This window comes from Atractosteus spatula, chromosome 1 (genome assembly GCF_055471065.1).
Source record: "Atractosteus spatula isolate fAtrSpa1 chromosome 1, fAtrSpa1.hap1, whole genome shotgun sequence".
In the NCBI taxonomy this organism is placed as follows: Eukaryota; Metazoa; Chordata; class Actinopteri; order Semionotiformes; family Lepisosteidae; genus Atractosteus; species Atractosteus spatula.
This window is the reverse complement of record NC_142706.1, coordinates 25,975,702-25,993,306: the sequence shown is the minus strand read 5'-3', so window position 1 is coordinate 25,993,306 and position 17,605 is coordinate 25,975,702. Positions and strand designations below refer to the sequence as shown.

General features: G+C 34.6%; 1 protein-coding gene across 3 annotated transcripts in view; it reads right to left on the bottom strand.

Moving 5' to 3' along the window:
- atp8a1 (ATPase phospholipid transporting 8A1) overlaps nucleotides 1-17,605 on the bottom strand; it is a 372,853-nt gene that overhangs the window by 98,307 nt on the left and 256,941 nt on the right. For all 3 annotated transcript variants that reach the window (XM_088910036.1, XM_088910046.1, XM_088910027.1), the window contains 3 exons: nucleotides 5,072-5,141; nucleotides 3,694-3,778; nucleotides 2,530-2,669 (listed from right to left, as the gene is read on the bottom strand). In XM_088910036.1, the coding sequence (XP_088766162.1) occupies nucleotides 2,530-2,669; nucleotides 3,694-3,778; nucleotides 5,072-5,141 (295 nt within the window). The remainder of the gene's footprint in view (nucleotides 1-2,529; nucleotides 2,670-3,693; nucleotides 3,779-5,071; nucleotides 5,142-17,605) is intronic.

Here is a 17,605-nt window from a genome sequence, read left to right as displayed (position 1 = left end):
TCCCTTTAGTGGTAAAATTACATATAAATATTCAATACTAATCAGATTAAAATGTGCACAGTAAAGAGATTAAATGATTAAATCTTTTCACTAACGACCAATACACCACATTATCTTCCGTGTCGCATTAACATTGGAATGTTTTTTTTACAAGTATCAAAAGAAGTGATACACAACCTGTCTCCTCTATAACTCTTCAGTTTCCGCCAGAGCCTCACAACATTGTACAATAATACTCTTCTTGTGTCTATTTTTTAGTTAAACAGTATTTGAGCTACAGACCAAAAAACAGAATCCACCTGTGATTCGGGTGTTAACAAAACGTGTTTACAAAGAAAGTGAAATACAGTAATACTACCAGCTATATAGATACATAGGTTTAGATATTTAGATCCTTAAATTAATATCATTATTAATTTCTTTAGATACGTGATTACATATTCTCGATTATAAAACAGATAATTCCGGTCCTGGAATCTGACTGGTAGACACCCTTCTGAAGCGGTACCATAATCTCTGGTATACGGACGCCCCAGAAATTTGAGTTTTTATTGTGTGATAAATTTTAAAGATTACTTCTTAGCGTAAATAAGAAAGCGTAGATAAAAAAGCTTGGATTCTCATGTATCTGATACAAGTATCTTTTAATACAGTCTTTGTTGATCTCTTGAGGATCCTTGTGATATTTTGAGCTCTGGTTGAATGATAAGTGTTGCCGTTTAAATAATTTTCGTTGTTAGAAATTATGAAACGCTCTGTTAAAAGCAAGGGAGTTTTTATGTCCGTTATAGTAAAAGAAAATGCCTGACAAAGTAGGGCTTGGACAGATTCCAAGTGCTTGTACAAATGTGCTAAAGAAATTAGCAAAAAAGGTAATTTATTCCTTTATCATATTGGCTAGCTAATGTCCTGTCCTCGTTAGTTAGATCATGGTACCGTGGTGTACCTCGCTCGTTTTGAATGGCTGCATCTGTACAATACTCAGACTAAGATATGATGTATTCAGATTTTTAGAAGGTTTTTTTTTAATAAAAACTAACTTTTCATGAAAGTTTAAATCTCTAAATGGAGGCAGTAGGCATTTGGGTAAATTTCAACTGAGAATTGGATAATAGAAAACAGCTCAAATTCATGTTCATTAATCTTCCTAATTAATATCAATTATATATATTTTAACAGTAATTCTAGGTGTAAGTAATAACTCGACAAGTTTATAGATGTTACCAAACTAGAAAACATATTATGCATCGCAAATACCATGGAAGCAGCAAATGAAATTCAAAAAGATTTATAAGCAATTCAAGATTAAACAAACATTTGGACAATATTTAATGTAGACGAAAGCTGAGCATTACATTATACAAGCATTATGCAAAAAGATAAATATAATTCTAAAATAAGAGGAGGTATGCTTGAAGTGACTACTTATGAAAAAAGTAGAAATTAAGAAAGAAGTTAAGCCAAAAAACAATAAAAACTATGGTTGATTGTTCTGTAATTCTCTACAACATGCCATCCAAAGAAAGCTCTTAGGTGTAGAAAAAAATCAATTCACTTGTTTTCACAGGAAAGCTGGTAATCTGCTTTTTCACACTTAAGCGTAAAGTAATAAATTTTGGCCACAAGAGTTGTAACTAAGAAACCAGAAGTTAAATATTTATTTCAGTCCTTTTGAAGAGGTGAATATAAATTTGTTTAACAAAGACCATGCTGTTTGTGCTCTGAATGTGTGGAGATAAACAACATATTGTGATTACAAATTCTTGCAAGATAATATGATGAAGATGGAATTAAGAATTCCTGCTTAAATCTCATGCATGGCACAACTATAAAGATATATCTAAGACATTTATTAATAACTTTGAGGGAGGAGAAATTGAAATCAAGAAAATATTTTCTGTGATGACTGATGGTGCCCTTTGTATGGTTGAAAAAATAAAGGGATTCAAAAAGAACATAGCGGAACACAATGATGAACCCTTGTAAAGCTTCATTGTATTATTCATCAGGAAAATCTTTGTGCTAAGATTCCAGATTCTGAGTTTAACAATGTGATGACTATAGTGGTGAAAATAGTACATTTTCTTGTTGCTTGATCTTCTTTGACACTCAAGCCTGAAATTGGAGAACTCAGCAAGGGCAAAGATCACACTAAATGGTAAGATGTGCATTTTAATTTAGTAATTTTAGATTTTATTATATTTCAATGTTATTTTTTATGAATCATACATGACACAGACAGTAAGCATTAATGACATTAAAAAAGTATCAATGGCATGCAAATCCATAAAAACAAGTGCATGAGTTAACTCTTGTAATGGCCCCTGTGAAAGATTGCTGACCCCTGGTATAATACCTCTAACTGTATACCTGAATGGAATGGCTGCTGTAAAATGGAAAATTGTAACGTAGTCATGTTAGGACCTTCAAGAAAAAAAAGTTACAAATTGCATTTCTACAACACTACCAACAACAATACTTGTGGGTTTTGACCGTTGAGAGCAAGAAGGATTAACAGGAATGGCTCACCTTTTCAATAAGTTCGTAACTTTCTTCAAGTTTCAGAACTCGGTTTTGAAGTGCGGTAGATGCTCGATGGTACAACTTAATCCATTCCTGGTATGAAGATTCTGATATGTCAGCAACTGCATAGCACAGTGTTCTTAATCCTGCAGGGTACAAAAAATGAACTTAGGTTATTTAGTTAATTACCTCAGATCTAAAGGTCACTTTTGTACTGACAACATAGAGGGATAAAGGAAAATGAAATGGTGTTTTTGGTGTAAGACGTAAGACGTGTGTTTTAATCGTTGATGAACATTTTAGTTCCTATATTAAGGACACTTAGATACTTAAATTCAGAGGATGACATTAATGAAAATGAAACAAAGGATGAGAAAGGCTTTACCAAAAATCTGTGTGGTTAAGCACAGATTTGTGAGATCTAACCAATTTTTAGACTGCTTTGAGAACAGCTTGTGTATGTATAAATTCAACTCTTCCCTGTTTATGTAATATTACTGCTGTGTATGCTACATTATATTTACTCTGACCAATGATATGGAAACCTTTAACACTTTACAATGCACCGAAAATACAAATGATTCAATGTTCCTACAACTTCAGTCCTTCACGTTGTATTAGTCATGTTAGAATATGTTAAACTCTTTTTAAGCCCTTTGTTACCAGTTGTTATTGATCTCAATCAATGTGTATGGGACGAAGACTTTGATGGATAAAGGGGTTGTTAATGCTGTATTTTTAAGAGATGTGTATTCTGTAAGAGACAGACAGGGGAAAGGAAACGAAGGCTACTGAATTGATCTTCATCACTGTTTTTCTGTTGCAAGTTACTTTTGACCCTCATCTTAACAATCGAGGTCTGTTTCTCATTTATTAAACACATTTATAGCTATCATGCTGTATAGAAGTATAAAAAATACACAATACAAACCGTGATTTAGAAAATGAAGAATGTGAAGTATATAAATAATTTAATCAATACTGATCAAATTAATACATTTAACTGGAATGTAACACATTTTGAGTAAAACGTACTTTAGTTCAAAGCTTTCATAAATATTCATATTTACATAAAGTAGCATGCTTTCATGAAAAAAGCATGAAGTCTGTTTCATTAAAATGTAATATTTTCAAATTTTATTTTTTTACAGTTCTAATGATTTCACCAACCTTCAGTAGCAAACTGCTTCAAATGCTTTAAGGTAATAACCTTATATCTGGAATTGTCAGCAAGACGGTCGTAAATCACTGTATCCTGTAGAAAAGGTAACACATTTTTCTTCAAAGACAATAAGAAGCACTTTGTATTTTGTACTTTGTACAATTTGGCAAATATATTAATTGGAGACTCATACATGCTTGAATGATTAAAAGCAAAAGATAGCAGCATGACTTGTATGAAATCCTGCTACTGATATAATAATACTCAACAAATACAACATATTTACATTGTCCCTTTCTGAAAAAAAATCAAAATAAGAAAAATCTGATATTGTAATCTATTGATCTCATAATATTTTTCTTTACAGGATGTGGTTGGCTTTTTTCCTGGACTAACTACATTAATGCATTTAATTTTCCACTCAGTGGTCTCAATGGTCTTCACTCTTAAAGACAGCTAAAAGAAATCTGTAGCAGTAAATTTCAATTGAGAATTGGATAATAGAAAACAGCTCAAATTCATGTTCATTAATCTTCCTAATATATATCAATTATATATATTTTAACAGTAATTCTAGGTATAAGTTATAACTAGACAAGTTTACAGATGTTACCAAACTAGTAAACATATTATGCGTAGCAAATACTATGGAAGCAGCAAATGAAATTCAAAAAGATTTATAAGCAATTCAAGATTAAACAAACATTTGGACAATATTTAATGTAGACAAAAGAGGAGGTATGCTTGAAGTGACTACTTATGAAAAAAGTAGAAATTAAGAAAGAAGTTAAGCCAAAAAACAATAAAAACTATGGTTGATTGTTCTGTAATTCTCTACAACATGCCATCCAAAGAAAGCTCTTTGGTGTAGAAAAGAATCAATTCACTTGTTTTCACAGGAAAGCTTGTAATCTGCCTTTTAACAGAAAGGAGACGCTTTAATAAAGCTTGTATCACATTAGAACATGGGAATTGTTTTAGGAAAACGCAAGGAACAGCTTCACTGGTTAAGCTAAATTGGTATTCACAATTGATTAGATACAATTCAAATACAGGTGAATATTTGCTTTTGTCTCAAAAATACAAAGAAAAACAATTAAAATACTTAACTATTCTGGAAGGTTTTATATAAATGTTATCAGTAGTGATAATGCTACACAACAGAAGAAGTAGAACACAACTTGAATAGGACACAGAATGAACCCTGTACTTCCACCTGTACATTTACAGTTCTAACATTTACCATTTGCTTGGTAAATGTTAGAACTGTAAATTGAACAAATTAACTTAAATTGAACAAATTAATTGAACAAATTGAATTGAAAACACTTTTTCTTGACTTGACTTTTAAGTAGTCCAAAGGATATGTGAAAAAAGATAACTCACAGCTCCTTTGCAGTATAACCTTATGTTTCCTGAAGGTGTTCGTACAATAACAGACATCCTTTTCCTATTGCTGTAAAAAGACAGGAAAGGTACAGATATCATGTCAAGTACCAAAGAACAGTAAATATTAGCAATAGCAATATTAACTGCAGAACTGTATGTCTGAACAGGTACAGATGCAGCCATTCAAAGTGCGCGGCACAGACACGTACCGAGGGTAATTGGCTACGTCATCGCGCAATACTGTGGTACGTGATTGGTTGACCGACAGGGGCACTCGTGGTGCGTTGGTCGGTCGAAGAAAGATTTTAATGTCTTTACTGTGCCCGTTTTAGTATTGAATATTTATATGGAATTTTACCACTGAAGGGAAATCTTAGTAGCTGAGCATAAAAAGAATAGGAGCATAACGCGTGTGAATGCCATAAACGATATTAATTGTGGAACATGAACATACAGTATTACAGTATATGGCTGGTCTCGGTACTTTAAAGAAAAAATACACACCAGTATTCCATTTCTCTCTTAACATTTTAAGCATCGAAGTCTTTAACTAACATGTGAAATAACATGTATAAAAAGTGGTAGTTTTAAGCTTTTCTGCGAATATAATATGGAATCGCGTATCTAAAGAAATTCCTTCTTGCTTCTATCGTGTGTGTGTGGGGGGGATCCCTTTAGATCTCCCTTCAGATTTAAAAGGTTATTAATCATACCTTCTATGTCGTATCTTCCCAGTGTAGCTGATCTTTTGCTGCCTGGGTAAACTATCACAGAGCTTTAGAGAACTTAACATTTCTATTATCAACAAATTGTAAATATGACGTTTTTATTGACCCGGCACCGAGAGAGGGAGGAGGTGCGGAGCACAGCAGTACAGAACAAACGTTCTGCTGCCTGGAGTGCTTAATGGCAACAATCGCGTCTGCATTTATAACTTTTTAAAATTAATCAATCAATATGAAGTATCTCTTTTTACTTTTAAGTCCCTTAATTATCATTAAGCACAGCTTTCTCACCACTTCAACTACTTTTTGATACCATACTTAGACAAAGCAGAAACTTGTTGTACTTTCTAATGACATTACAAGTGGAAAGATTACAGATTTTAATCGTCTTTAATTTTGTTACGTTATACATTTTAGAAACATTTCATCTATACAAACACCACAAAACTATTCTCGATTGTATTTCTGAATGTTATGTTACACTTAGTTCACTGTTTTAAATACATCTAATTAAGAAAGTTAGGTGTTAGCATAAACTATTAGTAATCAATAATATTAAATTTAGCACTGTAATAAGTTGTTTCACTTTCCCCCGCATCTTGTAAAAATATATTTTCATTGTTTAAATATACATTAAATCTGACTATCATATAATAAGTTAAATACAAAATTAAAGAAAAAATAGGGTAAAATATAATTCAAAATATTTTGCTAACAAGGTTAACTGTTTATAAATAATAAAATGTATTAACTAAGGAGTAGGATGGCACAGTTGTTAGTATGCTTTTTGTTTTGTTTCTTTTTCACAAATACAACAGTAGTACCTGATGTCTCAGTGGCTTTCAAAATTAAATTATGCATGCAAACCTGTGAACTAGAAAGATAACTAAGATATCCATCCATTTCTAATGGCGGCAAAGTGGTTAGCATTGCTATCTTGCAGCACTGGGGTCCTAGGTTCAATTACTGCCATCCTGTGTGGGTGGGGTTTACATGTTTTCTCTGGGTTACATGGTTTTTCTCCATATGTGTGATATGGCTCCCTCTCGCACTCCAACACATACTGGTAAGTTAATTGGTTTATGGGAAAACTGGCCCTGGTATGTGTGTGTTTGTGTCTGTCTGTCCTGTGATGGACTGGCGCTATGTCCAGGGTGTATTCTGCCTTGTGTCCGTTGCTTACTGGGATAGGCTCCAAATCCTCTGTACTGGATAAAGAGATTAGAAATGGATGGAAGTAAAGGCACTATGTGGATGGAACTATACACAGTGTTAGAAACCCACTATGAAATGGCAGCATCTCACTGAGAATAAAATATTTTATAGTGCTGGCTTAAGGAAACAGCCTTTCCACCTCTCTTGCACATCAGTATCCATACCTAGTTATTTAAACAAATTGCCTCTAATTACAAACATCTTAATATGCTGGCTCTGTGAATCAGCATCAGCTATGTTTGCCCATTCCTTTAATTTATGTGCATCCAACACACAGTTCAATGCCAGCAACTACACAAAATCTAAAATACAATCCTCATTTCAGTATCTATGTAAACATACAGTCTGTTAACTTTATCATCTTCATCAAAAGTATGCCTAACCCCATTAGGAAGTGTTCTTGTTATCAGTGTATTCCTCAACTTTCCCCAAATTATCTTTTTCTTACCACCATCTCTAGTCTTTTATCCTGCAATAACTCACCTAAATCCCCAAAAGCTGCTTGTGTTAATTTCTTTAAATCACAAATATCATATGTAAATACTGGCCATGTAATACTCTGCATTGTGGAATAATAGTTTATTTTAAGGGGAACTAGAGAAACTAGGAACTAGAAAAATCAAGAAAGGCTTTTTTTTCTAGAATTAATAAATGCACATCCTGTTCACTGGGGAAATTAAATCCACACTGAGCAATCTTCAATATGTTAAGAATATGACAGCGAGAATCCTAACAGGGATGCATTTCACCTGTCTTCTAGTCCTTGCACTGGCTTCCTATCAGGTTTCGAGTCAACTTCAAAATCCTCATCCTCACTCAGTACCTATATGGCTTATTATCTGTCTACTCCCCACCTTTGTCCGTCTGACTCTGGTCTTCTAGCTGTCCTCAAGAACATCTACATTCTGTGGGTGACAGGACCTTCTCTAGCTGCACCCCAGAGCTCTCGATTTGTATCCCCAGTGATATCAGTCACGTACCCTGAGTGCATTTAAATCTAACCTCAAAACCTTTCTTTTCAGAAGACTTAGTGTCTGTATCTGCTTCATTTTCTAATTTTGATAGCACCTCTAACTGCTTGTCTTTCTTATATGTATTTACTTTGTAATCTGTGGTCCTTTTAACTGTTTTTACATCTACTGTATTGCTTTAAGATGCCACTATTAAAGGTGATATATAAAATAAAGTTTTTTATTATTGTTATAGAGAAACATTATCAGATTTTCCCTGGTTCAGAAAAAAAGATCTAAAGTATACTAGTTTGTCACTCTTCTCATTCCCTCTTTGCTAAATGGCTTTTCATACTAATCTGATCAATCTAACTGCCTATTTTCTGTGCTTTCTCTATCCTGCTAGATTTGCAATTATTCTGAAAAATTTCTTCTTGAAATAACTCATTTCTAAATACTTTTTTCACTGTTAACATCTTGCAGCAACTCTGTGACAAAATATACACTTAGCTCAACCTGACAGTTCATCCTGCTACCAACATTGAATAAAAAAAATCTTAAGATTTCTATATTTATGTCTTTATTTAGTGGTTTCATTAGTGACAAAGGCTAAACTTTCTTGGAAAAATGTATTTTATGTGTTGCGGAAAAACTGACTTGCTTTAACAAAATATATTTACAAATCCTTTCACCTGGCAATCTACCTGAATGCCCTCCATGAAACCATGTTTGCTATTAATTCATTTAGGGCTCACTGACAGAATTGCTGCTTTTTATGCATGCTAATTTTCTGATTCCTCACTCTGTTTCATGTATAGAGATAGATAAGACTTTATTGATCGCGAAGGGAAATTGATGTACATGTTCATGTACATGATGAACATGTTTGCATGTTCTTTCGTAACATACACTTTTTTGTGATTTTTTTGTATATCTACAAGATGTGTTCCTGCATCCCTCTTCTGCACTATATATAGTCGTGGCTTTTTTCTGTTTGCTTATTTCAAAGTAACACCTGCTCCATTTCTAAAACTTTTTGCTCATGTGCATTTTTGTATTTTTTACACCTCTAGCACTTTAACATCCTGAATTTTCATTTGCCTTAATTTGTAGAATGAATTTTAGTTTTAGCCTTAAAAAGCTTAAGTTTTCACTATCTTTTGTTTCTTGTCCTACAACTGTTATTATTGATCACCGAATTATTTCACTTGACATGACTTCATTCACCCTTTCCTGAACGTCTATGACAGGCAGAGAGAGTGCTGTTTCTGGTGCGATCTTTTGCAGCTGACATTTCACTGTTTTAAACGAACAAGAAATTAGATTGCTCATAAATCACTTATTCTACATAAACACAGCGTAATTGCCCTCCGAAAATCCTCTTTTTCTTGTTCGTTTTAGAGACCTTGATAGAAACTGATTTTAGATGTCAGAAATGATTTATTTTCTCTGTATTTCTGTGTACGCATTTCCTACATTGCTTTGTCAAGATTGCGATTCGGACATGGAACGGTTAAAGATGGCGACAAATCAGGCACCCGGGGGGGGGGGGGGGGGCATCCTCCCGCCTCCATAATTAAAAAGCCAAATAGGAGTGGCTTAAGCGACATACACAGTCGTGTAACTGACAGTTTGAGGTAGCCTATCGTGTAAATTTTGCTTTATTTATTTCTATTTATAGGTTAAGCTTTCGAAACTCAGCCCCAAAGTCATGTGACTGATTTTTCTACCGTTTCGTTGGTTAAATGCAATGATCACAAGCACCACCATGGTAACTGGGATGTGTAGTTTTTAATTCAGTTTGAATTATAACTGTACGTACTGTCTTCATATTTGGCCAGGGCTTTAAAGAGAGGGCACGCCAAAAAAGTTTGGTGCCGTCGTCTCCGCTTTAAAGGTACCCCCATGCTGGAAGAATTTGACCTCGGAATGTTTGCCCAGCGTACTAATATAGGCACATCCCGGAATTTTGACTTCACTATGTAATGAAGAAATTTTAAAGACTACTTCTTAGCGTAGATAAAAAAGCTTGGATTCCCATGGACAGTATCTTATACACATATCTTTTTCTGTTGTCTTTGTTGATCTCCTGAGGATCCTTGTGATATTTTGAGCTCTCGTTGAATGATAAAAGTGTCGCAGTTTAAATAATTTTTGTTGTTAGAAATTATGAAACGAATGTATGTATTTATGTAGTTAGATCAACGAAATGCTGTGGTGGGTGTTACTTTTTGTTGATGAAAAAATAAAGTCAAATGACGGTTACAAATAGTGTGGACCAGCGTAATACTTTGAGTTTTACTGGTGGAGCTCATACAGCTGTGTCTGGATATCTTGGTCAAATATTTGGCTAGTGTGTATTGTCTGTTTAGGGTTCTGTAGCATTCTGTAGCATTCCACACAGGTGGGCAGCTTGTTCCCCCCTCCCGCTGGAAGACTTGACCCCTTCTACTTTGAAAATACCTGTGAAACCGGTTTTATTCGTCACAGCAAGCACTCCTGCAGAGAGTGATGAAAACCGTGCTGCACCAGGCGAATGCTTTTGGGCTGAGGTGGATTTGCGCCCTACAGTTCAACCTACGGTACCGCTGTGTACTGTACATACAGTACAAACGTGTTATTTTGAAATATAAAAAAATATCAATATACTGTAGTGTCCATAATATTTGCTATTTTAGTTTTTCAAAGAAGTGTTTTTTGTTAAAAGAAAACTCATAGCGATTGCTGAATTTGAACACCCGACCTCAACCTTATACAGTACTGTAAATCAGTCACTTAAGCCGTGACGCCACCGAGGCAAGTCATGTGACACGCACTGAAACAGCAATACAGATAATACAGTAATATGGTCGGAAGGTCAACCACATGTAAGACTTTGGTGCTTAAAATGTTTAGGGAGAAATTGAGTATTGGTGTGTATTTTTTCTTTAAAATACCAATAACAGCAACATACAGTTTACATAATACATTTATGTTCCTAAATTAATATCGTTTATAACCTTTATGACCTTCGTTATGCTCCTCTGCGTTTTATGCTTAGCTACTAAAATTTCCCTTTAGTGGTAAAATTACATATAAATATTCAATACTAAGCGGATTAAAATGTGCACAGTAAAGAGATTAAATGATTAAATCTTTTCACTAACGACCAATACACCACATTATTTTCCGTGTCGCAGTAACATTGGAATGTTTTTTTTACAAGTGTCAAAAGAAGCAATACACAACCTGTCTCCTCTATAACTCTTCAAATTACAAAGAAATTCCACCAAAAAGTGAAATACAGTAATACTACCAGCTATATAGATACATAGATTTAGATATTTAGATCCTTAAATTAATATCATTATTAATTTCCTTAGATACATGATTACATATATTCTCGATTATAAAACAGATAATTCCGGTCCTGGAATCTGAGTGGCTGACACCCTTCTGAAGTGGTACCATAATCTCTGGTATACGGAAAAGAAAGCGTAGATAAAAAAGCTTGGATTCTCATGTATCTGATACAAGTATCTTTTAATACAGTCTTTGTTGATCTCTTGAGGATCCTTGTGATATTTTGAGCTCTGGTTGAATGATAAGTGTTGCCGTTTAAATAATTTTCGTTGTTAGAAATTATGAAACGCTCTGTTAAAAGCAAGGGAGTTTTTATGTCCGTTATAGTAAAAGAAAATGCCTGACAAAGTAGGGCTTGGACAGATTCCAAGTGCTTGTACAAATGTGCTAAAGAAATTAGCAAAAAAAGTCATTTATTCCTTTATCATATTGGCTAGCTAATGTCCTGTCCTCGTTAGTTAGATCAACGAAATGCTGTGGTGTTTGTCAAAGAAAAAAATAAAAGTATTTTCGTTTAAAATGACGGTTAGAAAGAATGTGGACCAGCGTAATACTTTGAGTTTACAGCTTGTCCAAAGTCATTCATTATTAATGCTATTAGTAATATCTCCGGTAAAGGCTTTGATGCATAAAATATTTCTGCATAATTAAAATATTTATGATAAAGGTAGGTTGTGTACTTTTGTCCAACTGAGCAATCTTGCTTTCATAAAATATACCAACTTTTTAATGACTGACGATTAACATGCTGTAATACACAGTTTAAATTTAAAAACTCAAATGCTGTACATGAGAGGTTAAGCTTTATTGGCTCCTCCTGGCGGTTTTACAAGGTGATTCCGGATACTTTTCAGTATGACGTCAAATGACGCGTTACACCGCATGATACTGCGTTTTGATGCGACACGCCCACCTTGGTATACCGCGAAATACCCCACACGTTTTGAATGGCTGCATCTGTAGTGAGTAACACAGGAGCTCCTCAGGGAACAGTTCTTTCTCCGTTCTTCTTCACCCTCTATACTTCAGACTTTAAATACAACTCAAAGTTGTGCCACTTGCAGGAGTTCTCAGATGACTCTGCAATTGTGGGATGTATCAAGGGTGGGCAGGAGGAAGAGTACAGAGGAAATGGTCAACAGCTTTGTGGAGTGGTGTGGGGAAAAACACCTGCAATTTAACGTGGCAAAGACGAAGGAGCTGGTGATAGGTTTCAGGAGGAAGACAGTCCAATCTACTGCATCCATGGGAGTGGCGTGGAGATAATGGACTCATACAAGGGAGTGCACATCGACAATACACTGGAATGGTCTAAGAATACTGAGGCCATCCACATGAAGGGTCAGAGCAGACTTTACTTCTTGAGGAGTAGTGTGTGTAGTAAGATGCTCCATATGTTCTATCAGTCGATTGTAGCGAGTACCATTTTCTACGGGGTTGTGTGCTGGGGCTCTGGGATTAGAGCAGGGGATGCTAACAGGCCAAACAAGCTCATCAAACCAGAAAGTGTGTCACTGGATCTGACCTAGACCCCTTTGAGGTAGTGGCTGAGATGAGAATGGTGTCCAAAATAATGGCCATCAACGTTTCCCATCCCCTCTATGACATGCTTGTGAGAATGAAGAGCACGTTCAGTAATAGGCTGATCCAACCACGGAGCAACAGGGAGAACTACAGAAGGTCATTCTTGCCTTCTGCCATAAGACTGTACAACTCATCCACTGTGTGTCTGGGCAGGGGCAACATTGAACTGTTTTTGGACTAAACATAAAACTCTCTGCTTACATCTGTTTTTTTCCTGTTTACAATTGTTTTTTGCGCAATATATGCTAGGGATTTGTGCAATATATTTATAATGTGCAATACAACTTATTTGTGTACTGTACTTTCTGGTCTATTTTTGTATATTTTGTACTGTGAGCAACTCTGTATAATCCATTTCTTACTTTTACTGCACTTCTCACTGACTGTACTGAATGTATTGTATGTATTGTATTGTTGTATTATTGTATCACTTTGTTACACTGTGCTGTGTTGACTGTGCTAAGCTGCTGTTGCACTGCAATTTCCCTCACGCGATCAATAAAGTATCTATCTATAATGCAAGTGTTAAAATAATCTTTTTCATTGCTAAAGGGAACTGAAAATGAGGAAAACAAAACTAAAGTTACTATCTTGCCCACAGGCTTGCAGTGTTAAGTGTGAGAGAACAAATCCGTAAAAATAAACAGTATCAACACTGTATGCACAAAAACACATTATTCAGAATTATAAAGGTACACCAGTTACAATTCTATATCTGGTTTTGTGTGGTTGCAAAGTTAGTCTTTGAGGAAGCAGAAAGTTATTTTGAAAATAGAATCCAAACTACTTGATATGTCGTGCATTTTTCACTGTTTTTTTTTATTTGCATAGCTACAGATCCAGCCATTTAAAATGCGCAGAGTACGCTGCGTTAAAACGCGGTAGATGTGGTGCATCATACCGCATTATACCGCATTTTAATTGAATTATGATAATAGGGAAGCACCTTGTAAAACCACCAGGTGGAGCTAATAAAGCTTAACGTCTCATGTACAGCATTTGAGCTGTTGCCAGAAAACGTCTAGTTTCGAATCCCGGTCACTGCAGAGGGACAATCTTTATCCAATTAAGAATGTAAGCTGTATACTCTTTAGACTTTTAATAATTTTAAACTGTGTATTACAGCATGCTAATCATTAAACATTAAAAAGTCGGTATGTTTTATAAAAGCAAGATTGCTCAGTTGGACAAAGGTATGCAACCTTCCACCTTTATCATAAATAATTTAATTATTCATAAATATTTTACACATCAAAGTCTTTAACTTTGTAACTTAGCGGGTTCTGGTTTTAACAGGCTTGTTTTAAGATTATTAAGCTTACATTGTGTACTTCATAAAAAGTTATAATGTTTTAACCTTTTCTAAGAATACATAGTAAGAACACCACTTGCTGTTATTGTAAAAAGATAAATGTTGTAGTGATTTAACATCACTTTATATTTATAGTGGTAGTGGACAAAGCACTGCACCCAATGGTTCAAAACGGGATCAGAGTATTACTTTCGGTTTGTTTCTTTTATACTTGAATACATAAAAATAGTCCACTATTATAGCTTGTTGTTGGCTGTGGCGTGAATTAGTGTATCTGGATAAATTAAGTTATAGTATTGTGATTAAGGAATTCTTCACGAAATTCGTTTAGTTAAACAAAGGAGGGAAGAAGAGTTATTTTACAATTGGCACTCTGAGATTCTGACTTATTGGACAATGTTGTGTGACACTGGCAGAATTATAGAGGAGACATGTTGTGTATCGCCTCTTTTTACACTTGTAAGAACATTCCAATGTTAATGTGACACGGATGATATCATTAATAATCTTTAAAATCTGAAGCTGTTAACTCTACTTCACACCTGCATGTCAAGATCACGGTTTCAAAATAAAAAAATAATCAAACCTTTAACTGGATGAGAACATCATGAATGTTTTGCAAGGATGTGGAACGGGACAATTTGTTACCATCAGGACAAAAAAAATGATTTATTACTGGCTGCTGCAGAGACTTGTAATGGCTGGATAGTTAACACTTCCCAATTGCTTTGTCAATCTGTCTGTGGGGGGAGCTCTCCTTGATAGCTGACACTCCTCCATACGCTTAAGTGGAAAATGAAGAATACAGATCCCCAATTCAATTGCAGCCTAAACCTTTCCCACATACCCTACCCCCACTGCGATTGGAATATACACAAACAAAGCACTGCAATCTTTACAGTAGATGATCAGGTGTTTCGCAGACGTAAACGTTTGCGTTTACAAAATTAAAGTGTTTCAAATGTTTAATTAAGAAGTAAAAAGAACTTACAGCTTACACAAAGACTCAAACTACAGTATGGAAAAACAAGTGTTAAGAAAAAACAGGACATTTGATTGCTGGTTGCCTTATATTTATTTTAAAAAATGAAATAAAAAACAAGATACAATGACGTGTTCTTGCCTAACTCAAACATTGCGTGACTTTAAAAGCTGTAAAAAATGATTTAGATAGCAGAAAGTCACCTTGGTCTTACAAGCGGCTTTTAAGCATACTGACAATACAACTTTGTCTCGCCACACCCAGACTGTACAACCCCATACAGCGCAAAATTACCCACAGTACACCTTGGTGTACTGCGGTACGTGATTTGGCTGGCCAAAATGACTGACAGGGGTACTTGTGGTGCATTGGTTGTTAGTGAAACGATTTAATCATTTAATCTATTTACTGTGCATGTTTTAATCTGCTTAGTACTGAATATTTATATGGAATTTTACAACTTAAGGGAAATTTTAGTAGCTGAGCATAAAAAGAAGAGGATCATAACGCGTTTGAAGGTCATAAACTAAAATAAACATATTATGTAAACTGTATATGGCTGGTATTGGTAGTTTAAATAAAAAATACACACCAGTATTCCACTTTCTTCCTAAACATTTTAAGCATCAAAGTCTTAAAGGTTACATACTGTGGTTATTTTGGAAAAGTTTTTACTTACTCCTTCTGACTATATTAAGTTCATATACTTCGTAAAAAGTTATAATATTTTAAACATTTCTGTGAATACTTACGCTTGTTATCGAAGTAAAAAAACACATCCTTTTTAGAATTTGATTAATAGGGAATATAATATAGAATTGCGTTTCTAAAGAAATTAATAACGATATAATTATATGCATATACTGTAGCTCAAATTAAGCGAATGGCTTAGACGTGTGCCTTGCGTGCTGGAAGTCGGGGCTTTGAACCCAGCTGTCGCCATGAGTTTTCTTTTAACAAATACAAATTTCTTTGAAAATAACAAATATTATGGACACAAATAAAATATTATATTGATATTTTTTATATTTCTAAATAACATGTTCAAAGCTAAGTGATTTATTAATAACAACGAATAATTTCAAACTACTACTGTACCGCCACTACTGTCGTTATTACTGATAATAAATATTATTGACACTATACTGAATTTGGTATTATTTTTAAATATCACAAAAAGTTCAAAGTTCACATCCTTGCGAAACAATCATGATGTTCTCACGCAATCTAAGGTTTGATTTTTTTATTTTGAAACTATAATCTTGACAAACTCGTTCAGAGTTACATTACAAACTTCACGCAATTCTTTAAGTTAAACAAATAAAGGAACAAGGGTTATTTTAATAATTGGCATTCCGAGAATCTGACTGATTTAATTCCCCTCATTTAGCTGAAACAGATAAAGAAATCATCCAGTAGTTACAGTAAGGGAACAAGTAATAGGTTTATTCCATGCTGATAAGAGAAGAGATAAAACACAACGTTTTGGCTGTGAAGCCTTCTTCAGATAGTAGCTCATCAGTATAGTACAAGTTTATCTGTACCATTTGTTGGGACAGACAACTTACTGCACTATAGCTTTGGTAAGGAGATCAAGATCTTTGGTATGGCCAAAATCAAGAAGACTCTCTCACACCAAATGATCAAGATGATAAGAAACGGGAAGTCAACAAGAGACAGCTTGTGAAAACTAGGTGCAAACTCCAGCTGAATCCCCAGATTTAAATCCAATAGAGATGGTATGGCATTCCCAACTCAAACAGGTGTTGTACTGTGATATAGACATGGGTAATGTCATCCCCATTGAACAATGTGCTTATCGCACAAATCCTGCTAAACTAAAAATTAGACACAAGAAGAGTATTATTGGACAATGTTATGAAGCTCTGGTGGAATTTCTCTGTAAACTGAAGAGCTATAGAGGAAACATGTTGTGTATCGCCTCTTTTTACATTTGTAAAAAAGGACCAATGTTCCAATGTTAAAGCGACATGGCTCGCACAACCTGTAATGTCAGCTGTATGCGTAAGCTGTTAACTCTACTTCACACCTGCATGTCAAGATCATGGTTTCGAAATAAAAAAAAACATCAAACCATTGATTGGATTAGAACGTCATGATTGTTTCACAAGGATGTGAAACATGACAATTTGTTACAGTGGAACAAGTTATAGGTTTATTCCATGCTGAAAAGAGAAGAGAGAAAATGTTTCGACTGTGAAACACAGGTGAAACATTGTGTTTTCTCTCTTCTCTTTTCAGCATGGAATAAACCTATTACTGAATTTGTTAGTTACCATCAGGAGAAAGAAACAGTTACATTTTTTATTTATTTCTGGCTGGAGGAATAGGAATATGTCAAAATGGTTGATCGATAGTGCCACGCATGATGAAAAGACCACATTAGTAAAATGATTGCTT